The sequence below is a fragment of the Panthera pardus genome, unplaced genomic scaffold (genome assembly GCF_024362965.1).
Source record: "Panthera pardus isolate Hobbes unplaced genomic scaffold, ASM2436296v1 HiC_scaffold_24, whole genome shotgun sequence".
In the NCBI taxonomy this organism is placed as follows: domain Eukaryota; kingdom Metazoa; phylum Chordata; class Mammalia; order Carnivora; family Felidae; genus Panthera; species Panthera pardus.
The window spans coordinates 54,047,272-54,070,932 of NW_026526810.1; the positions used below are offsets into that span (position 1 = coordinate 54,047,272).

Genomic DNA, 23,661 nt, shown 5'->3' on the forward strand with positions numbered 1-23,661 from the left:
GACCTTTTTAAAACATAAATTAGGCTGTGTCATTTTTCTTTATAAAACTGTCCAATGAATCCCATCACACTTAGAATGAAATACAAAGCCCTTCTGGTGTACCAGACTCTATACCATTTGAAACCACCAACTACTCAGTATCATTTCCTACCACTGTATCCCACCACCACCACTTCCAATTATTACTCCAGCAAGAATCTCCCAACTATAGCACACCAGCCTTTTTGCACTTCCTCGAAAATCACAAACTGATTCTCACCTCAGTCTTTGCATTAGTATTCTCTCACACCATTTGAAATGATCCATGGTGGTATGGCACACTCCCTATCATTCAGGTCTCTTTATGCTCAAGCCTTCATATTATGCTCAAGCTTTCAGAGATAATATAGAAACATTACCTGACAACCTATCTAAAAGAACCACTAAACCCACCACCACCACTCACTCTTCTCTCATAATATTTTCTTCACAGCATTTTTATAATATCGGAAATCATATTATTTATTAGTGTCTAACTAGAATATAAATTCCATGAGAGAAAGGACTTATTCACTGTTCAATCCTTAGACTTAGTATAATCACTGGCATACGACAGGGCTCATTATTTGTTGTTGAATGAACAAATTAACTTAATTGGTCTAATCTTAAGATTTTTAATTTATTTTTTATTCTGAGAAAGAGTATGCAACCAGAGGAGGGGCAGAGAGAGAGGGAGAGAAAATCCCAAGCAGGCTCCACACCATCAGCACAAAGCTCGATGCAGGAATTGATCCCACTAATCAAGAGATCACAGCCTGAGCTAAAACAAAGAGACGCTTTACCGACTGAGCCACCCAGGTGCCCCTGATCTTATTTATATTTTTCTCCTGTCATGCATAACTAATTGCTTCCCCACTTTTGGATTTAGATCTATTTCACAATTATCAGGCTTTTCTTCCTAGAACAGAGATATAAAATAGTTTAAAGACTGTTAAAACAAGCCATACTATACTAATGCCTTTAATTCCTTTCTATAATTAGCCCTGTCAGCAACTTGTTCAGTTATTTTGACTATAACTTCCATTATCCTTTCTACATTAACAGAATTTTCAATGTACTGATTATACATGCTATAAATATTGACAGATATAACCATAAAGAAGGTTATAACATTTTTTGCATTGCAAGTAACACAAGCTGGTTTTTTGTTTTGTTTTAATTTTTTTTTTTAACGTTTATTTATTTTTGAGACAGAGAGAGACAGAGCATGAACGGGGGAGGGTCACAGAGAGAGGGAGACACAGAATCTGAAACAGGCTCCAGGCTCTGAGCTGTCAGCACAGAGCCCGACGCGGGGCTCGAACCCACGGACCGTGAGATCATGACCTGAGCCGAAGTTGGACGCTCAACCGACCGAGCCACCCAGGCGCCCCTGTGTTGTTTTTTTTTTAAGAAAAAGTACAGAAAAAGAAATACAGAAAAGCAAACATTTGAAAAACAAATTCAGGAGTGCCTGGGTGGCTCAGTCAGCTAAGTATCCAACTTCAGTTCAAGTCATGATCTCACAGATCCTGAGCTTGAGCCCCGTATTGAGCTCTCTCCTGTCAGGATGTAGCCTGCTTTGGATCCTCTGTCTCCCTCTCTCTCCTCCTCCACTCATTCTCTCTCAAAAATAAAATAAACATTAAAAAAACGTATTTCAAAATATGCTTTAAAAAAACTCACAGCCAGGTGATGAAGGTCGACACCAAGAGTAATAAGTCATGCTGATAGTCTGTACTCTAACCCCAATCAATAATGAGAAAAATACCAAACCCCAAATGAGGGACACATTACAAAATACTGACCAGTATGCCTCAAAACTGCCAAGATTATCAAAAATAAATTCTGAGTTCTTTTGCTCAGGCCCATGGCACTGGCAGAATGGGCAAATGTCATGGTCTTCATACTGCCAAGAAGCTCCATAGCCACAGATGGGATCAGAAGTGGCATGGTAAACAGTACAAGCAAGCCCATTTGGGCACAGCCCTGCAGGCCAACCCTTTTGGAGGCACTTCCCATGCAAAGGGAATTGTGCCGGAAAAAGTAGAGGTTGAAGCCAAACAGCCAAATTCTGCCATCAGGAAGCATGTCAGAGTCCAGCTGATCAAGAATGACAAAAAAAAAAAAAAAAAAAAAAAAAATCACAGCCCTGTACCCAACGATGGTTGTCTGAATTTTATTGAAGAAAATGATGAGGTTCCAGTTGTGGGATTTGGTCACAAAGGTCATGCTGTCAGTGACATTCCTGGAGTTTGTGTTACGGTTGTCAAAGTAGCCAATGTCTCTCTTTTTGCTTTGTACAAAGGCAGAAGGAAGAATCAAGATGATAAGTTTTGATAGTAAAAACATGACAATAAATTTTCATATGCCAAAAGACAGTCTGAGAAGCTATCATAGCTAAAAGGATCTCAAAGAGACATAATTACTCAAAGTATTGTGGCTGTGTAATGGTGCTAAAAGGCAATAGCTTACTGTTAACTCTCTGGAGATGCCTTGGAAGATCAAGCAATCAGCTTTGTTTGCAGTGAAGCTATAGCCATCTTGATAGCACATTCCTTATTTGTTTTCACTTTTTCCCTACCTCATTTCCTTTTCCCCTCTCACACCTTCTTCCCTGGAATTTCATCCATTAATAAAGAATTAGTATACTAGCATTATCAACAATAGCCAAATTATGGAAACTGCCCAAGTGTCCACTGATTGGCGAATAGATAAAGAAGATGTGAGGGGCACATGGGTGGCTCAGTTGGTTGAGCGTATGACTTCTGCTCAGGTCATGATCTCACAGTTCATGGATTCGAGCCCCAGATCGGGCTCTGTGCTGACAGCTTGGAGCCTGGAGCCTGTTTCGGATTCTGTGTCTCCCTTGCTCTCTACCCCTCCCCCACTCATGCTCTGTCTCTGTCTCTAAAAAATGAATAAACCTTAAAAAAAAATTTTAAAAAAGAAGATGTGGCATACATACACACACGCACACACATGCACACGATGGATATTACTCGGCCATAAAAAAAAGAATGAAATCTTGCCATTTATGATGACATGGATGGAGCTAGAGAGTACCATGCTAAGCAAAATAAGTCAGTCAGAGAAAGACAAATACCATATGATTTCACTCATTATGTAGAATTTAAGAAACAAAACAAATGAGGGGCATCTGGCTGGCTCAGTCAGTGGAGTATACAACTCTTGATCTCGGGGTTGTAAGTTCAAGCTCCACACTGTATGTAGAGACTAATTAAATAGATATTTAAAAAACAAAAACAAATAAGCAAAGGAAAAAACAAAAAACAAGAGACAGGCAAACCAAGAAATAAACTCTTAAACTACAGAGAACAAGCTGATGGTTACCAGAAGGGAAGAGGGTGGGGATGGGAATAGTTAAATACGTGATGGAGTATTATGATGAACACAGGGGTGATGTAAGGAACTGATGAATCATTATATTGTAACTAATATTACATTGTGTGTTAGTTAACCAACTGGAATTTAAATAATAAAAAGCATTGGTACATTAAAAAACTTTTTTGTGTGGTATCCTGGAATAGAAAAAGGACATTAGAGGGGCACCTGAGTGGCTCAGTTAAGAGCCCAACTCTTGGTTTAGGCTCAGGTCATGATCTCACAGTTTCATAAGTTCAGCCCCACATGGAGCTGTACATTGGCAGTATGGAGCCTGCTTGAGATTCTCTGTCTCTTTCTCTCTGTCCCTCCCCAACTCATGCTGTCTCTGTCTCTCTCAAAATAAATAAATAAGCTTCAAAAAAATACAAAAGAAAACAAAACGTCATTAGATAAAACTAAAGAAATCTGAGGCACCTGGGTGGTTCAGTCAGTTAAGTGTCCAACTCTCGGTTTTGGCTCAGGTCACCATTCCATGGTTCCTGGGTTCGAGCTCAGCTGATTTTGGCTCGGGTCATGATCTCAACAGTTTCTGAGTTCGAGTTCGGCACTGAACTTGGGTTCATCAAACTTGGGATTCTTTCTCTCTCACTTTCCTTCTGCCCCTCCCGTGGTCGCACACACACACTCTCTCTCTCAAAATAAATGAATAAACTTAAAAAAATAAAAACTAAAGAGGTGCCGCCTGGGTGGCTCAGTCATTTAAGTGTCCAACTTTAGCTCAGATCATGATCTCACAGCTCGTAGGTTCCAGCCCCATATCAGGCTCTGTGCTGACAGCTCAGCACATGGAGCCTGCTTCAGATTCTGTGTCTCTCTTTTCTCTCTCTCTCTTTGCCCCTCCCCAGTTTGCACTGTCTCTCTTAAAGATAAATGAACGTTAAAAAATTAAAAAATGAAATCTTATACTACAGACTTTAGTTAATAATAAATCAATATTCATTGGGGTTCATTTTTTACAACATATATACCATACATAAGATGTTAACATGGAAAACTGGGTGTTGGATATATGGAAACTACATTGTCTTTAGTTTTTCTATAAATCTAAAACTGTTCTAAGAAAATGTTTATTCTTTTAAATTCATACAAAAACCCTACCAAGCAAATGAAATCACCATTACTTTACATTTGAAGTATGCCATTTTAATTTTTTTTAATGTTTATTTATTTTTGAGAGAGACAGACAGAGCATGAGCGGGGGAGGGGCAAAGAGAGAAGGAAACAGAATCTGAAGCAGGCTCCAGGCTCTGAGCTGTCAGCACAGAGTCTGATGCGGGACTCAAACTCACTGCGAGATCATGACCTGAGCTGAAGTCAGATGCTTAACCAATGGACTTAGCCACCCAGTCGCCCCTGATGTATGCCAGTTTATTATTTTTATTTTTGACAAAGACAGAGTGTGAGCTAAGTAAGGGCAGAGAGAGAGGAAGAGACAGAATCCACAGCAGGCTCCAGGCTCTGAGCTATCAGCACGGAGCCTGATGCAGGACTTGAACTCACAAACTGTGAGATCATGACCTGAGCCGAAGTCGGACGCTTAACCAACTGAGCCACTCAGGCGCCCCTGATATATGCCATTTCAGACTTTTATGTAAATTTTAGACTTATAGACACATATAGGCATAATCCTACAAAAATGTGATCATACTGCATATAATTTCATAACTTTTTTTTTACTTAACAAAATATATGCTTTTAAGTCATTAGATCATGCCTATTGGCTATAAGGTATTTTCCTCTATAAAAGTACCATATTTACTTAACCAATCCCCTATTATTTAACATTTAAGTTTTTCCAGATTTTAGCTATTATAAAAAATACTACAAAGACAACTCTTAAATAAACATCTTTACAAACTTACAAATTAACCAAGAGAAGCTGGTGAGTCAAAGGGCACACAGGTTTTTAATGCTTTCAATAGGGATAGCCAAAATGCCCTTCAAAAAGGATATTCAAAGATAAATATGCACTAACAGTAGCGTATGTGTGCGAATTTCCTCACTCCTATGCCAATACAATATTAACAGTTTATTACATACATCCAAACCTGCCAGACTAAGTGGGGGAGAGTGGAGCAAGTTGTTCTGTGTTACTTGTTTATAAATGAAAAATAATGTTTTTATCTTTATTATTTTCATTTCTCTATGTATGTGATCTATCTAGTCACGTCTTTTGCCCATCTACTAGATATATTAAGATTATACTTGTAAGTCCAACACATGATGCAAAAATTTCCCCCCCACATCTGCCTAGCATTGCTCATCACTGGATCCCCTACACCTGAGAAAATGCCTGGCACATGGTAAGCACTCCATAAATATGTTAAACCAATACTAAGCGAATAAATTTGTCTTCATAATGTTTTTACCAACTACAGGTTGTTTATTCAAACAATATCCACCATTTTATGGATTCTGCCTTTACAGTCATGCTTAAAACAGCTGATCCCATTTCAAGATTCGAAAAATGTTTACCCATTTTTTTAAAGTAGTAATCCTCTGACTTCACTTTTTTTTTTTTAAGATTTCATTTTTGGGGTGCCTGGGTGGCTCAGTTGGTTAAGTGTCCGACCTTGGCTCACAAGTCATGATCTCACAGTTCATGGGTTAGAACTTCACCTTGGGTTCTGTCCTGACAACTCAGAGCCTGGAGCCTGCTTCAGATTCTGTGCCTCCCTCTCTCTACCTCTCTCCCACTCGTGCGTGCGTGCTCTCTCTCAAAAATAAACACAAAATTTTAAAAAAATTATTAAAGTTTTTATTTTTAGGTAATCTCTAAACCCAACATGGGGCTCAAACTTACAACCACAAGATCAAGAGTCACATGCTCTACCAACAAAGCCAGCCAGACGCCCGACTTCACATTTTATATTTAAATATTTAATTCATGTTGATTTCATTTACATTTTAAGATTCCATTTTATTTTCTTCTCAAACAGCCAAATGTTCCAACACAATTTTGAAATTCCTTCTCAACTAATGTTAAATGCCATCTTTATAATACTAAATAGCTTTATATACTTCTAAATTTATTATTGTTTCACTACTCTATTCCAGACCTACTGCTGTTTTATCATAGTTTTATTTGTATAATCACTAGTACAAGACCCCCCCCCACACACACACACACACACTTTACTTTCAAAATGATTCTTACTTTACAGATTCATTCTTCCAAATGAACTTTATAATCATTCTGTCAAATTTTCAAAAGGTAATACGGTTGGAATTCTGTGAAATTACCAACCATATGAGCTAGTTCAAGTTAATCTCTGTCGCTATTTTCCTTGTTGGTAAAATGGAGAAAATAGTACCCACATTATATAGGTTTGTTAACAAAAGTAAATGAATCAAGATATATAAAGTATTAAGCTAAAAAGATGTTAACTATCATAATTGTTCAAAAATGGTAACTACTGTTATAAAGATTACTCAAAAAAGGTTTTCCAGACTGTGCTCCCACAAAATTCAAAGGCCCTTTAAGATACATCAAAGGGTAGGACAAAACATAAGAAGTGATATGAAAAATACATAATTAATGTCTGCCTCATTTCATTAAAGCCCTGACCCTTGGTAAAATGAAGAGCTGGGAGCGAAAACCATGAAAAACATCAAAGGCTGGTGGCAAGGAAGCCTCAACAATTTTACAAATATTGGCCAACCAAGTGGAGAAGACGACTTCTAGGTCCTTCTAGTCAGTCTTATGGGGCATTAGCAAATCCCTTCTAACTACTGGTTTCCAAGCTCCACAGTTAAAGAACAATACTACTTACCTCTTGATTTCTTTCCAGGAAACACAGAGACTAGCCCTCTAAAAGACAGACTACTTTTCACATTACTGAGTGGGAAGGCACAGAGTATAAATGCAATTGATAAACATGGACAAATATGCCCAAAATATTACAAGAAATTACCTCCAGTTTTCCTACATCACTGCAGTAATGGAAGGGATAGTGTGTGGGGGGGTGGTTCTTCTTGTGGGGAGACAGGCTCGTCTCATTTCGTTGTTAATTCTTTTGTTATCTGCATAACACTGTGGGATTAGGTAGAGGTCACATACCACAGGGAGGACTTAAAAAAATCCTACACAGAATACAAATGAGAAAATGGAAGCCGAGAATGGCAACAGGACTTGATCATTACGAAAGAAGCCAAAGGCCTAGACGCCAGAACCCCTAATTCCCAGACCACAGCTCATTCCACTACACCAAACAGCCTCTCGCCGACGCTTGCCACGCTTCGAAGTGGGAGGAGCAAAAGCAGACGGATCAGACCGCAGCAAAGACGCTAAAGAAAACCACAGGTCGGCTCAGTCAAAGGCACGTGACTGGCCACGCCTCTCCCCTACCACCCTCCCCCTTCCCCGCGCCAGCAGCACGCGCTGCCAACCTCATCATGTGACCTTCACGCGGCCCCAACGCTCCCCCTGCTAGGCGACTCTTTCCAGCAGCCATTTTGCCGAGAACTTGTCGTCCGTGCTCACAGAAGGGCAGGACGCCACGAAAACCCGTGGCCAGATTTTACAGGCTGCACACGCGCTTCGAAAGAGCGCTCGCGCCGTGAGGACTGAGCCGAACCTCATTGAACACGTCGCACCCCGGGGCGCCGGGGAAAGCTGTGGGTGCGCCTCAGCCTGCGATTGGCTGTGGCGTCCACGTGACGCCACTGCCCCCCCCCCCATTTTCCCCTACCCCCCCCCCCACAAAAACACCCAAACAGACTCTTAACACCTCGCGCCAAGTACACGCCACTGGGCGCGTGGGACCAACGGGGCGCGTGGCAACTAAGGCGCCTGCGCGTACCTGCCAGGGCCGATCGGAACGGGCCCACGCGCCGCTCCGCTCACGGGTCCCGGAATCCTCGCGCTGCCGGACCACCCGGCTAGTCATTGGCTGCCAGGTTTGGTCACGTGTTTAGCTCAGGCCCACCCCTAACCGCTAATCACCTGGCACCGTGCTCGAAGCGGCGCCGAAAGTCATTCGCACGCGGAAAGGGAGGGTAGTTAAAGGACCTCCTTTTTCGCCGCTTTGGAGTTACGTTCATAAAGGGGAAACGAGAAAGCCGGGTCTCAAAACTAAGTAAGCTCACACCTACCGGTTTAACTTCGCGTGCCTCTCCAGGAGCCGAGAACCATCGCCCTTGGGCGCTCCCCGATGCACGCCGGGATACGTCTGGCGCCCCTCAGTGTGCTGCAGAGCATGCCGGGAAAGGCACCTCTCCCGATTTCCTGGCTCTCACCTCCAGGGTGTTCCTTTCATGTCCCCTTGAAAGCCTGGTTCTTGGGCTGGGAATGAGGCGACTTCAGTAATTATGGGAATGTGACTGGATGTGAAGAGGCACTCTCAGTGCCCCCTTCCCCCACTTGTTCCCTTTCTGTGGTCTTGGGGAAACCGCTTAACCTTTCTTCATGGAGCGTGCATTTAGTGCCTGCTGAGTGCTTTTGTGAATATTGCAAAAAAACAAACAAACACACAGTGAGAGTACTTGCCTACAATGAAACTACCAGCTTTTTATGGTCAGTGGAAAATAATGCTAATTTAAGTACAACTTAACTGCAAATCCCACTAGGGAGTGGAAATAATGCTTGAAGTTTCTCTTAGGATAGAAGACGACTTTTCTTGCTAACCTTACAGCTATTGTTGGGGAAAGTGGGGGTAGACAGAGCAGGAGGTATTTTAAAGGGGCTAGAGATGTGGCCATATTACATTTTATGGTTCTACTTGTTCTAGCTATGGTATATTGGAACCAAGAAAAACACCATCCGCTAATACTGAAAAAAGGTGGTCTTAGATCGTAAGGAGTTAATTTTGTAGTATTCACAGGCTGACCTCCAGGCCAAACCCTGATATTTTACTCCCAGAAAGCCCCCAATTAGAATAATTCATATCTCTTTTGCTATGAACTCCAGTCCTCAGCTCTTCTGATTTCAAAGCTATTTTTTCAGTTAACAAAGGGATGATTAAGCCTGGGGAATTTGACTAGCACTGGTCAGACTGACAAGAGTGCTGATTTATAAAGTAGAAATTAAATGTATTAATTAACAATGTGGTTACTGAGCCAAAACACAGTTTGGGGCACCCTTTTCTTGTTTCAAGATAGTCAATAAGCCTATTTAATCAGAAAAGTATTGGGGCACCTGGGTGGCTCAGTCAGTTAAGTGTCTGACTTTGGCTCAGGTCATGATCTTGCAGCTCCTGAGTTCAAGTCCCATGTGGGGCTCCATGCTGACAGCTCAGAGGCTCAGAGCCTGGAGAAAATTGTTTTCTGACTATAAAATCAAAAGAAAGGGAATTAGATGATTACATGTAGTAAAACCATAAGGGGCCCCTGCCTGGCTCAGTCGGTACAGCACGTGACTCCTGATCTTGGGGTTGTAAGTTTGAGTCCCACCTTGGGTGTAAAGGTTACTTTTTTAAAAAAACCTTTAAAAACCTAAAACCATTAAATTATAAGCAAAACTATGTTAAACTTGAAGTTATAAAACACTCCAATATACTTGATTACATTCAATCCTAACAACGTCCACGAGAACAAAGTACTATACTAATATTACCATCTCCTGAAACGATCTTGAGTGGGAAACTGGAAAATGTGTTTTAATATGTTCTCCAAATGATTTTGATGCACAAGTTTGGGGTCTGTTGGCTATAGTTGAAAGAGCCCAGGCCTTGAAGTCAGACCCATCTGGGTGAACCTGCATATCTCTCCTTTACTGTACGTTGACCTTGAACAGGTTTTTTAACTTTCTGAGCCTCAGTTCCTTTAAGTGCAGGTTGGGGGCAATCACACCTATTCTTTGACTGTTATGATGATTCTGAGATAGAAATATTTAAATTTTTTAATGTTTATTTATTTTTGAGAGAGACACACAAATCTTGAGCAGGGGAGGGGCAGAGACAGAGGGAGACAGAATCTGAAGCAGGCTCCTGGCTCTGAGCTGTCAGCACAGAGCCTGACGTGGGGCTCGAACTCACAACCCCGAGATCATGACCTGAGCCGAAATCGGATGCTTAACTGACTGAGCCACCCAGCTACTCCGAGATAAAAATATTTTAAAACACCTGTCACAGTCCCTGATGCATTGGAGGCATTCTGTAAATGTGACTACTAGTTAATTGTAAAGGTTGTATTCTAACCAGTGTCCTGTACTCTGTCCAACAGCACACTCTTGAATCCTTTTTTCTCCACTATTCTGTTTCTCCCCTAGACAGTGCTAGAGGCACACTAACAGATTCTTACACTGCAGATCTTTTTTAGACTTTGGTGACTGTTGCCCATCTGTTGGTGCATATTGTTACATTATCTCCCGCCTTCGTTTCAAGTTTTTTTTTTTCTCTTAACTAATGTTAAAATGCTGAACTGTAGACATTACTGAAGTAAAATAATGATGATACAGAGATACTTAGAGAGTGGAGGGGGCACTTAGAGAGTGGAGGAGTGTTTTGTTTCAAGTAGGTTAAAAATTGTTTACATTTAAATACCTCAGAGTGAAGACATCCTCAAAATTTGCTCTTCATTTATATAACACAATATTTTAGATGTTCCCTTCCCAGTCTCCTTCCAATGGTTTCTTTTTCAGTATCTTCATACGTTTCTAACAAAAAGAGGGTTTAGCTGAAGCGAGTTTCCCACAGACATCTGAAATTTAATATTTCCTAAGTGAAACTACCCATCCCTTCACTTTACACACCAGCTACTACTGCCTTCCCTTACATAGGCAATTACACCACCATTCCAGTAAGTCTCTCGGTCTAGGAAACCTCCTAATGGAATTATAAGGATAATTCCTTATCTGTTCCTTCTCATCTGTTTACCACATTTAATTGGTCAAAAAGTTCTATTTCTAATACTTAAACATCTTTTAAATCCAAACCCTAATTTCCACTTCTTCCACCATTATATTAGTTCAATCCTTATCTTTATCAGACGCTACAAATATAAATATAAATATTTCATTATAATGATAATAGCAAGTTAAAGTTGATTTCAGAATACAAAACGTGTCACTTGCACTGTTTTACAAGAGACCAGTAAAAGGTTTGCAATGTCCTACACGGTGAATGCTCTTTATAAAAATGAGTGAAATAAATTTCTTTAATATGAGTAAATATATCTAATTATATTCTGTAGGAAATTATATGGTCTGGAAGTTTTGGACAGATATTTTACTGAGTGCTGAGGAGTCATAGTAGAGATCTTGGAAGTATTAGTAGACATTTATATTATTTTCAAATATTTCTGGTTCCCCCAACTTCCTAGAACATGATATAATTGTTTTTTTCTTGCTCTGTTGAAGTTCAGAGTGACTATAGGGCTTGCTTTTGTATGTGAGTGTAAGTGACATGTATCACTTCTATGAAGAAGCTTTAAATACCAGTGTGCAGTTTACCCATTTTCTCTTTCCATTGGCCACAGCTACTAGCAATGCTCCAACTGGTGGTTATGCTATTGGCATTGGGCCCATAAAATGGAAGACACAGAGCAAATACCCTCAACCAGCTAGCAGAGAATATGTAGTATGAACAAGAAATAACTTGTATTGTTCTGAGACACGGAGATTTGGGATTGTCCATTAACACATGTAATCTAGCACACACTGAATGACATAGAAATGGAGGGAGTTGCTACAAGTGACCAAAATCCATTTTGTTAGACTCCAATTGCCAATGACCACGATGTAATACAAATTTAGAAACAGGAGAATAGGAGGGACAATTATGGTATAAAAGAAGAGCCTGTGGGTGCCTGGGTGGCTCAGTTGGTTAAGCATCTGACTTGATTTCAGCTCAGGTCATGATTTCACAGTCTGTGAGATCAAGTCCTGTGTCGGGGCTCTGCGCTGACAGCACAGAGCCTGCTTGGCAGTCTCTCTCCCTCTCTCTCCGCCCCTCCCCCTGCTCATGCATGTGTGAGCTCTCTCAATAAATAAATAAATAAATAAATAAATAAATAAATAAGAAGAGCCTGAAGAATGAACAGTCATTGGAACCTTGCTTTTCATCTCCCCTCACCACATAATCATTCTTCACAGACCAGCCAAAGTGATCTTTTAAAAATATTACTGAGATCTTTTCTAAGAGAAAGGTCTTAACTGATTACCCTATCTAAAGTGGACTGCCTCCACCCACTGGTCACCTTTATTTTATCACCCCTTTTCTTTTTTCTTTTAATTTTTTAACGTCTGTTTATTTATAATCTCTACACCCAATGTGGGGCTTGAACTCACAACCCCAAGATCAAGAGTTGCATGTTCTTCCTACTGAGCCAGCCAAACACGCCTCACCCCATTTTATTTTCTTTATGGTACTTCTCATTTTCTCAAAGTATCTTATCTATTTGTTTTATTGTTTGCCTTCTATCTCTACCCAAGAGAATGCAAACTTCATGAGAATGGAAGCCTCCTCTGTATTCTCAGCATCTTGAAAATTATCTGGTACATAAAACACAGCCAGTGAGAAAATATCTGCAAACCATATATCTGATAAAGGTTTAATATTCAGAATATGCAAAGAACTCCTACAACTCAGCAACAAAAACTCTATTAAAAACTGGGCAAACACCATAAGAGACTCTTAAAAACTGAGAATAAACTGAGGGTTGATGGGGGTTGGAGGGAGGGGAAAGTGGGTGATGGGCATTAAGGAGGACACCTGTTGGGATGAGCACTGGGTGTTGTATGGAAACCAATTTGACAATACATTTCATATTTTTAAAAATAATATAATAAAATAAATAAATAAATAAAATGGGCAAAGAATTTGAATAGATATCTCTCCAAAGAAGATATACAAATGGCCAATACGCACATGAAAAGATGCTCAAAATCACTGTTCTTTTATGCAAATCAAAAACACAGTGAGATACCACTTCACACCTCTTACAATGGTTACTATTAAAAAACATTTAAAGAAAAGTCTCTTTTTTTTTTTATTGTTTACTTATTTTTGAGAGAGAAACAGAGTGCAAGCAGGGGAGGAGCAGAGAGAGACACACACACAAAATCTGAAGCAAGCTTCAGGCTCTAAGCTGTCAGCACAGAGCCTGAGGCCGGGCTCAAACACATGAACCATGAGATCATGACCTGAGCTGAAGTCACATGCTCAACCGACTGAGCCACCCAGGCACCCCAATTAAAAACAAAAAGGATATGGAGAAATTGGAACCCTTGTGCATTTTTGGTAGAAGTGTAAAATAGTGCAGCCTCTATGGAAGACAGTATGGCAGTTCCTAAAAAACAAAACAGGGGTGACTGGGTGGCTCAGTCTGTTGGGCATCAGACCTCAGCTCAGGTCACGATCTCACAGTCCGGGAGTTCGAGTCCTGCATCAGGCTCTGTGTTGACATCTCAGAGCCTGGAGCCTGTTTCAGATTCTGTGTCTCCCTCTCTCTCTGATACTCCCCAGTTCATGCTCTGTCTCAAAAAAAAATAAACATTTTTAAAAATTAAAAAAAAAAAAACATATTGCCATACAATCAAGCAATTCCACTTCTGAATATATACTTACAAGAACTGAAAGGATATTGAAGAGATATTTGTACACCAAGATTCATAGCAGCAGTCTTCAGAATAGCCAAAAGATAGACACAACCTAAATGTTCACGGACAGATGAATGGATACGCAAAATGTGGTATATACATACCGTTGAATATTATTCAGCCTTCAAAAGGAGGGGAAACCTGACACATGTTATAACATAGATGAATCTTGAGGATATTGTGGTTCATGAAATAAACCAGTCACAAGAAGACAAACACTTAGTGTTTCCATTTAAACAAAGTATCTAGAGTAGTCAAATTCATAGAGACAGAAAATTGAATGGTGGTTGCCAGGAGCTGGAGAGAAGGGCTAATGGGGAGTTCTCATACAAAGGGTTTCAGAGTTTCAGTTTTGCCAAGATGAAAAGAATTCTGGAGACTGGTTGTACCGCAATGTAAATGTACTTAACACTACTGAACTATACACTTAAAAATGCTTATTACAATAGAAAAAAGTGGTTAGGATGGTAAATTTTGTTATATATATTTTAACACAGTTTTTTTTTTTTAAAGAAAGTCAGAAGATATTTGTTGATAGAATTAAGGAATGAATGAATATATAAGCTAAGACTGATTTTTCTGATAATCATTTACCATTTTAATTCACTGGACTTGACCACTTCTAATGATTACTAGTATTGGGCATTTGTGTGTCTGAGAGAGACAGACAGAAAGACAGACAGTCCTCTACACTGCTCCCAGATTTAAGTTCCTTTTCTGAAGCACAGATCTCATCATATAATGCCTTAATTTGAAAACCACTGAAAGGGGCACCTGGGTGGTTCAGTTGGTTAACTGTCCAACTTTGGCTCAGGTTATGATCTAACAGCTCATGGGTTTAACCCCCACATTGGGCCCTGTGCTGACAGATCAGAGCCTGGATCCTGCTTCAGATTCTGTGTCTCCCTCTCTCTCCGCCCTTCTCCGCTTGTGTGTGCTCTCTCTTTCTCTCTCACAAATAAACATTAAAAATAATAAAAATAATAAAAATAAAAATAATAAATAAATAAACGATTGATAAAGTGCCTGGGTGGCTCAGTCAGTTGAGCATGCAACTCTTGATTTCAGCTCAGGTCATGAGTTCAAGACCCTGACTGAGCTCTGTGCTGAGAGCATGGAGCCTACTTAGATTCATTCTCTCCCTCTCTCTCTCTGCCCACCCCCCATTCTCTCTCTCTCAAAATAAATAACCTTTATGAAAAAAATTAATAAAGTCCAATTTATTGACCTTTACTTTAATGGTTAGTTTTGTATCTTGTCTAAGAAATCTTTGCCTACCCAAAGTTGTAAGGATTTTTTTCTGTGTTTTTTGCAGAAGTTTTAAAAAATATTTAAGTAATCTCTACACTCATTGTGGGACTCGAACTCACGACCCCCAAATAGTCGCATGTTCTACCAACTGAGACAGCCAGGTGCCCCTTACATTTAGGTCTAATATCTACCTCAAATTAATAGTAGTGTTTGGTGTGAGGTAGGGTTGAGTCTTTGTTTTTTGTTTTTTGTTTTCATAAAAATATCAAGTTGATTCAACACTATTTATTGAAGACTTTTTCTCCCTTTGAATTACTTTGGCCCCTGTATTAATTATCTATAGCTGTGTAACAAATTACCCCCAAGATTAGCAGGTTAAAACAGCAAATATTTATTATCTTAGTGTTTCTATGGTTAAGGTATCTGGGCACAGTTTACCTGGGTGCCTCTGGAAGAAAGATTCTCATGAGGTTGCAGGCAAGCTATTGGCCAGGGCTGCAGCTTATCTAAAGGCTTGATTTGATTCACAAGGAGCAGAGTCTGCTTCCAAGCTCATTCATGTGGTTCTGGGCAGACCTTGATTTTTTGCCATATGGGCTTCTCTGCAAGGCTGCCTTACAACATGTCAGCTAGCTCTTTACCAATAGCAAGCCACCCAAGATAGAAAGAGTGTGCCCAAGATGTAAACCAGAGTCTTTTTTCTGTTTTTAATTTTTTTTAATTTTTATTTTATTATTTTTGTCAAGTGTTTATTTTTGAGAGAGAGAGAGAGCCTGAGCAGGGGAGGGGGAGAGAGAGGAGGGGACACAGGATCACAAGCAGGTCCTGCACTAACAGCAGAGAGGCCAATTTGAGGCTAAACCGTGAGATCATGACCTGAGCCCACAGTCAGATGCCTAACCAACTGAGCCACCCAGGCGCCCCAGTCTTTTTTTAAAGCTAACCCCAGAAGTAACACCCTATCACTTCTGTCAGCCCACACTCAAAGGGAGATCACATAAGGGTGTTAGGCAGGAATCATTAGGGTCCATCTTAGAGGCTGCCTACCACAACATCTTTTTTTCAAAATGCAATTGACTAGGGGTGTGTAGGTGGCTCAGTCTGTTAAGCTTACAACTCCCCATCTCAGCTCAGGCCATGGTCTCACTGTTCCTAAGATTGAGCCCCATGTCATCAGGCTCTGCTGACAGTACAGAGCCTACCTGGGATTCTCTCCCTCTCTGCTTCTGCCCATGCACATGCTCTCTTTCTCTCAAAATAAAATAAACTTAAAAAAAAGATCGACTACATACGTTTGGGTCTATTTCTAGGTTCTATTTTGTTTCATTGCCCTGTTTATTTTTCCACATACTAATGCCATGCTGCCTTGATTTCTGTAGCTCTACAGTCAGTCTTGAGATCAAATTGTGTGTGTGTGTGTGTGTGTGTGTGTGTGTGTGTGTTTGTTTTGTTTTGCTTTTAAGTAATCCCTATACCTGACTCAAGGCTCAAACTCACAACCCCAAGATCCACAGTTAGATGCTCTCCTGACTGAGCCAGTCAGGCACCCCTTTCAAAACTGTTTTGACTATTCTAGGTCCTTTGTATTTCCATAATTTTTACAACCAGCTTGCCAATTACTATGAAACACCCCCCCCCCGATATTTTATTTATTTATTTATTTGTTTGTTTGTTTGTTTGTTTATTTTTATTTATTTATAAATGTTTATTTTATTTTTTTTAATTGCCTATTCTTTTTTTAAATTTTTTTAACGTTTTATTTATTTTTGAGACAGGGAGAGACAAAGCATGAACAGGGGAGGGTCAGAGAGAGGGAGACACAGAATCTGAAACAGGCTCCAGGCTCTGAGCTGTCAGCACAGAGCCTGATGCGGGGCTCGAACCCACAGACTGTGAGATCATGACCTGAGCCGAAGTTGGACGCTCAACCGACTGAGCCACCCAGGCACCCCATAAATGTTTATTTTTGAGAGAGAAAGAGCATGAGCAGGGGAGGGACAGAGAGAGAAGGGGACAGAGGATCCAAAGTGGGCTCTGCACTGACAGCAGCGAGTCCAATTCTGGGCTTGAACTCACAAACCCTGAAATTATGACCTGAGCTGAACTCAGACACTCAACCAACTGAGCCACCCAGGTGCCCCGAAACCCCCCCTGGTATTTTAATTGGAACTGCATTGACTCCATAGATCAACTGTGAATAACAAAAACCTTAATAATATTGTCTTCCAAACCATTAATGTGTGTTCACAATACAGACATCTGACAAAGAACAAACATCTGGAACATATAAAGAAGGCTTATAGCTCAATAATAAGACAGCAACATAATATATTTTTAGATGGACCTTGAACTGACACTTTACAGAAAAAAATCTACAAATGGCTAATAGGCATACAAAAAAGATGCAAAATTCTATTAATTGTCATGGAAATACAAATTAAAACTACAATGAGATACCACTCATACTTCCTAGGTGTCTAAAATTAAAAGACTTGATGGGGGCGCCTGGGTGGCTCAGTTGGTTGAGCATCCACTCCTGACTTCAGCTCAGGTCATGATCTCACAGTTTGTGAGTTCGAGCTCTGCACCAACAGCACAGAGCCTGCTTGGGATTCTCTCTCTCTCTCCCTCTCTCCCTGCCCCTTCCCTGCTCATGTGCTCTGTTTCTCTCAACATAAATAAATGAACTTTTAAAAAATTAAAAAAAAAAAAAAGACTTGATAACTAGTGTCGGCTAGATTTAGAGCAACTGGAACTCTCATACATTGCTACTGGGAGTATAAAATGGTAAAATCCTTTGGAAAGTAGTTTGACAATTTCTTTTTTTTAACCTTTTTTTCAATGTTTATTTATTTTTGAGAGAGAGACAGAGACAGAGACAGAGACAGAGTGTGAGCGGGGAAGGGCAGAGGGCAGAGAGAGAGGGAGACACAGAAAATGAAGCAACCTCCAGGCTCTGAGCTGTCAGCATAGAGCCCCATGCTGGGTTCAAACTCGAGAACTGTGAGATCATGACCTGAGCCCAAGTCAGACACTTAACCGAAAGAGCCATCCAGACACCCTGACAACTTCTTTTTTTTTATTTTTTATTTTTTTTAATGTTTATTTATTTTTGACAGAGAGAGAGGCAGAGCATGAGCGGGGGAGGCGCTCTGAGCTGTCAGCACAGAGCCTGACTTGGGGTTTGAACTCACAGACGGCGAGATCATGACCTGAGCCAAAGTCAGATGCTCAATGGACTGAGCCACCCAGGTGCCCCCACCCCAACAATTTCTTAAATTTTAACATATACTAGGGTTCCTGGCTGGCTCAGTTGGTAGATGAAGTGACTCTTGATCTTGAGGTCTTCAGATCAAGCCCCACATTGGACATAGAGATTTCTTAAAAAACAAAATAAAAAAGAGGTGCCTGGGTGGCTCAGTCGGTTAAGCATCCAACTCTTGATCTCGGCTCAGGTCATGATCTCACACTTTGTGAGTTCAAGCCCCACATGGGGCTCTGTGCTGACGGTGCAGAGGCTTCTTAGGATTATCCATCCCTCTCTCTCTGCCACTCCTCAACTCCCTCTCTCTCAAAAATAAAAAATCAACATTTTTTAAAAATAAAATACAATAATAAAATAAAATAAAATAAAATAAAATAAAATAAAATAAAATAAAAATTTTTGACATAAACCTATCCTATGACCCAAAATTCAACTTCTTGGTATTTACTCAAAAGAAATGAAAACATATATCTTCAAAAAAAGTGTTGTGTAAGAATTTTTATGCCAACTTTATTCAAAATAACCAAAAAGTAGAAATATCTAATGTCCATCAACAGAAAAATGGATGAACATTAACAGTGAGCTATTACTCAACAATAAAAAAAAAATGTACTGATATATGTAACAACATGGAGGAATCTCAAAACACATGCTGAAGAAAAGAAGCCAGAACTATAATAATACACACTATATGATTCCATTTATGTGACATTCTAGAACCAACAAAACTAATTTATGATATACTGGAAAAAGATGACCCAACTTCTTTGCCACTGTCCTCACTGAAAAGTGGGATTTATTTTTCCACCCCTTTGAATTTGGGCTGGCTTTTTGACTGCTACCACCTATAGAATACAGCAGAAGTGACGCTGTACCAATTTGGGGCTTAAGTCTTTAAAAGGACTAGCAGCTTAGGGGCGCCTAGCTGTCTCACACAACTCTTGATATTGGGGTTGTGAGTTCGAGTCCCATCTTGGTGGAGAGTACTTAAAAAAAATTTTTTTTAAGTTTTTAAAAAAGTGGGCCCCTGGGGCGCCTGGGTGGCTCAGTCGGTTGAGTGTCTGACTTCAGCTCAGGTCATGATGACACAGTCTGTGAGTTCGAGCCCCGCGTCGGGCTCTGTGCTGACAGCTCAGAGCCCAGGGCCTGTTTCAGATTCTGTGTCTCCCTCTCTCTCTGACCCTCCCCCGTTCATGCTCTGTCTCTCTCTGTCTCAAAAATAAATAAATGTTAAAAAAAAATTAAAAAAAAAAAAAAGCGGGCACCTGGGTGGTTCAGTGTGCTGTGTCCAATTTCGGCTCAGGTCACGATCTCCCAGTTTGTGGGTACGGGCCCCACATAGAGCCCGCTTCAGATCCTCTATCTCCCTCTCTCTCTGCCCCTCCCCTGCTTGCACTCTCTTTCTCCCTCTCTCAAAAATAAACATTAAATAATGGGGCGCCTGGGTGGCTCAGTCAGTTAAGCGTCCGACTTCAGCTCAGGTCACTATCTCACGGTCCGTGAGTTCGAGCCCCGCGTCAGGCTCTGGGCTGATGGCTCAGAGCCTGGAGCCTGCTTCTGATTCTGTGTCTTCCTCTCTCTCTGCCCCTCCCCCGTTCATGCTCTGTCTCTCTCTGTCCCAAAAATAAATAAACATTAAAAAATAAATAAATAAATAAAATAAAATAAAATAAAATAAAATAAACATTAAATAATAATAATGATGGCAATAGATAAATTAAATAAATAAATAAATAAATAAATAAATAAATAAATAAATAAGGGGTTCCTGGGTGGCTCAGTTGGTTAAGCATCTGACTCTTGATACTCAGCTTAGGTCATGATCTCATGGTTTGTGAGCTCAAACCCTGCATTGGTTTCTGTGCTGATGGCACTTAGGCTGCTTGGGATTCTGTCTCTCCTTCTCTCTGCCCCTCCCCCATTTGTGTGTGCATGGGGGGAGGGGGCACGTGTGCACACTCTTTCTCTCTCTCGCTCAAAATAATAAATAAACATTAAAAAATTATTTAAAAAATTAAAAATTAAAAATAATTTTTTTTTTTTTTTAAGGACTAGCACCTTCTAGTTCCTCCTTCTTGGAACCCATACTGTGAGGAAGTTCAAACAGCTGTGTGGAAGAAAAACAAAGTCCCTTATTGGCAGTCTTAGCTGCATTCTCAGCCAAGAGCCAATCCCAACTTGCCAGTCATGTGAGTCATTTTGGAAGTAGATTCTCCAACCTTAGTCAAGGCTCTCTTGGCTGATGTCACAGAAAGCAGAGACACAATGATTCCACTAAACCCTAACTAAGTTACAATATTTTGAGCCAATAAATGATTTTTATTGTTTTAAGTCACTAGGTTTTGGGGTGTTTTACCTATCAATGAATAACCAAAACATCTGGTAATATAAAAATCATATCACTAGTTGCCTTGGGAAAGAAGTGGGATCAGCTGCAAAACACAAAAGGGGATTTTCAGGAATGATGGAAATGTTCTATATCTAGATTGGAGTAGCAGTTATAAGGATATATATATATATATATCAAAACTGTTGAATCGTAGACTTGAAATCTATATATTATAATGTATATAAATTACACCTAATGAAGTTGTTGTAAAAAAAAAATAATAACTTTGATGATTCTCTATTAACTAGAATATAAAGACTAAGATCCTCACTTGCTGAGGCACTCTTCACAAAGTAGCCCCAGCCTGAATTCCCAGGATATTCCCTTCCCAACCTTTACACTAAAGCTAAACAAAATGATTTGCAGTTCCACACGGGCCCAGGCTTATTGATGTTGTTCTATCCTCCTGGTATGTCATTCCCCGATCTCAGGCTCCTCAAGTCCTAGTCATCCTGTGACACCCACCTTTCCCTATCCCTGTGCTGAGACTGTCTTAGTCACCACCTGCTCTTGCTCAAAGAACACTTTGTGAGAACTTTTATTATAATACTTATCACATTATACTGTAAGTTTTTGTTTACATGTTTATCTACTAGACTCTGACTTTCTTCAGGAAAGAGAAAACTTTTTTTTCTTTTTAGTGTTTATTTTTGAGAGAGAGGGAGGGACACAGAGTGTGAGCAAGGGAGGGGCAGAGAGAGAGGGAGACACAGAGTTCAAAGCAGGCTGCAGGCTCTGAGCTGTCAACACAGAGCTCTATGTGGGGCTCCAACCCACAAACCGTGAGATCATGACCTGAGCCAAAGTCAGACGCTCAACTGACTGAGCCACCCAGGCACCCCAGGAAAGAGAAAACTTCTGACTCATTTTTGTGTCACCATAATCTAAGTACTGGGCAGGTAATAGATGCTCAGTAAATGATTAATGAATTATTATACATTAGCCAGGGGCTCCTTTTGCTCCTTTCATTATTTTACTGGTGTTTCCCAGCCTTCTGTGGTATAGGTGTCTCTTGAGTCTCCATCCACTGCCATCCTCCATTATCTGCTTTTCTCTCTCTCTCTCTCTCTCTCTCTCTCTCTCTCTCTCTCTCTCTCTTTCTCTTTCTCACCCTTTGGCAGTCTCTAAAGGCTCACCCAACATCATGGCTGCAACCATTTTCTTCATTACAGATATCCCAAAAATCTGATATTAACAAATGTTTACTGAGCATTAAGGACACTATACCAAAGGCTGGAATACAAGGACTTACAAAAGAATCCAGAGTACGTGAGGATTTGAAGGGTCCTAAATGTTGAAGACAAGAGAGCAAAAGGAACTGAATATCTGCAAGAAACTGAGTCTGTGTGCCCTAGAGAATAAGGAAACATTAAGAAAAATTTTTTTTAATGTTTTTTATTTATTTTTTGAGAGAGAGAGCGTGAGCAGGGGAGGGGACAGAGAGAGAGGAGGACAGATTTCCAAAGCAGGCTCCGTGTTGACAGGCTGCCAGCAGCAAGCCCAATGTGGAGCTTAAACCCACAAACTGTGAGATCACAACCTGAGCTGAAGCTGGATGCTTAACCTACTGAGCCACCCAGGTGCCCCAAGGAAGCATTCTTAAATGGGTAAGTATGAAGGAGAAATTGGTTTGGGGAGAAAAATAATGAATTTTGTCTTAGCCACATTGGGTGTCATACTATTACATTAGAGTAAAACAGTGTTATAAACAGAGATACAGAATTGTATTCATTTTTCAATGCCGCTCCCCCCCCACAAAATATACACATGTAGTTTTTGCCTTCATGAGACTTATTGAGGTGACAGATACAAATCAAAGGATTCTTTAAATAAATATAAAATTGCAATTTATAATGAATACTGCCAAGAGGAACATACTCCTATGAAATATATATAGCAGGTAGAATTGACCTGCTCAAGGCAGTTGGCAATGATTGTTCAAGGAAGAGAAGAAGTTGACTGTGGGAGAGAGGGAAAGGGTTCTAAGCAAAGGAATAGCATATGTAAAAGACTATAGCATAGAAATAGAAAGTAGCCTGGGTGGCTTAATGGGTTAAGCATCCAACTCTTGGTTTCAGTTCCGGTCATGATCTCACAGTTCATTGAGTTTGAGCCCCCAGTTGGGCTCTGCGCTGACACATGGAGCCTGCTTCCAATTCTCTGTCTACCTCTCTCTCTACCCTTCCCCAACTCTCTCTCAAAAATAAATAAACATTAAACTAGGAGAGACCTGAGCCTGTTTGAGAATGAGAAAAGGGAGTGAGGAAAAAGGAATCCATTTAACATGTGAGGGAGAAAAGAATTCATCCAACCAGTTCCCTTGAGGAGATAGGAAATGATGGAATCCAGACACGGGTGGAGAGCACAGACTTAGACAATAAGCTAGTCTTGTCCTCTGAGGTAAGGAGAAGGAGGTGGTGATGGATAGTGACAGTGATTTTTTAGGGGGAGAGGAGTTTGGATGGAGTTCATGGTATTGACCTTTGTCTTCTCAGTAATACTAAGAGCTAACATCTACTAAGCATTCACCATGGCGCTGGCCTAAACATTTTTATGCATTAACTCATTTAATCCCCACAGCGACCTCATAAGGTGGGTTCTGTTGTTATCCCCATTAACAATTAAAGAGTCCCTGAAAAGAGAGGTAACTTTAACAATATGAAAAAGGTAATAAATGGCAGAGCTCATTTTTCTCCCCACGAGGTGTGAAGGGAGGAAGGCAATTTGGCAAGATTAAAAGAGGAAGTGGTGAGAAAAGAAGGAAAAAGGGAAAATGGGGACTTGAAGAATATA

General features: G+C 40.4%; 2 protein-coding genes across 3 annotated transcripts in view; one reads left to right on the plus strand and one right to left on the minus strand.

The window, feature by feature from the left end:
• MGA (MAX dimerization protein MGA) overlaps positions 1-8,626 on the minus strand; it is a 168,485-nt gene extending 159,859 nt beyond the window's left edge. Inside the window, exon 1 of one of the 2 annotated variants that reach the window (XM_053889170.1) lies at positions 8,521-8,626. The gene's annotated coding sequence lies outside the window, so the exon portion shown is untranslated. Of the gene's footprint in view, positions 1-8,228; positions 8,349-8,520 lie in introns of those variants that run through there. The other variant, XM_053889169.1, reaches the window with a different exon arrangement.
• Positions 1,903-2,358, plus strand: LOC109263118 (40S ribosomal protein S23-like). The gene has a single exon (XM_053888721.1). It carries the CDS (start codon positions 1,903-1,905, stop codon positions 2,356-2,358), a length of 456 nt encoding a protein of 151 aa, XP_053744696.1.
• Positions 8,627-23,661: the final 15,035 nt, after the last annotated feature.

Coding starts and splice junctions, on each gene's coding strand:
- LOC109263118 (XM_053888721.1), top strand. CDS start 1,903: ATGGGCAAATGTCATGGTCTTCATACTGCCAAGAAGCTCCATAGCCAC.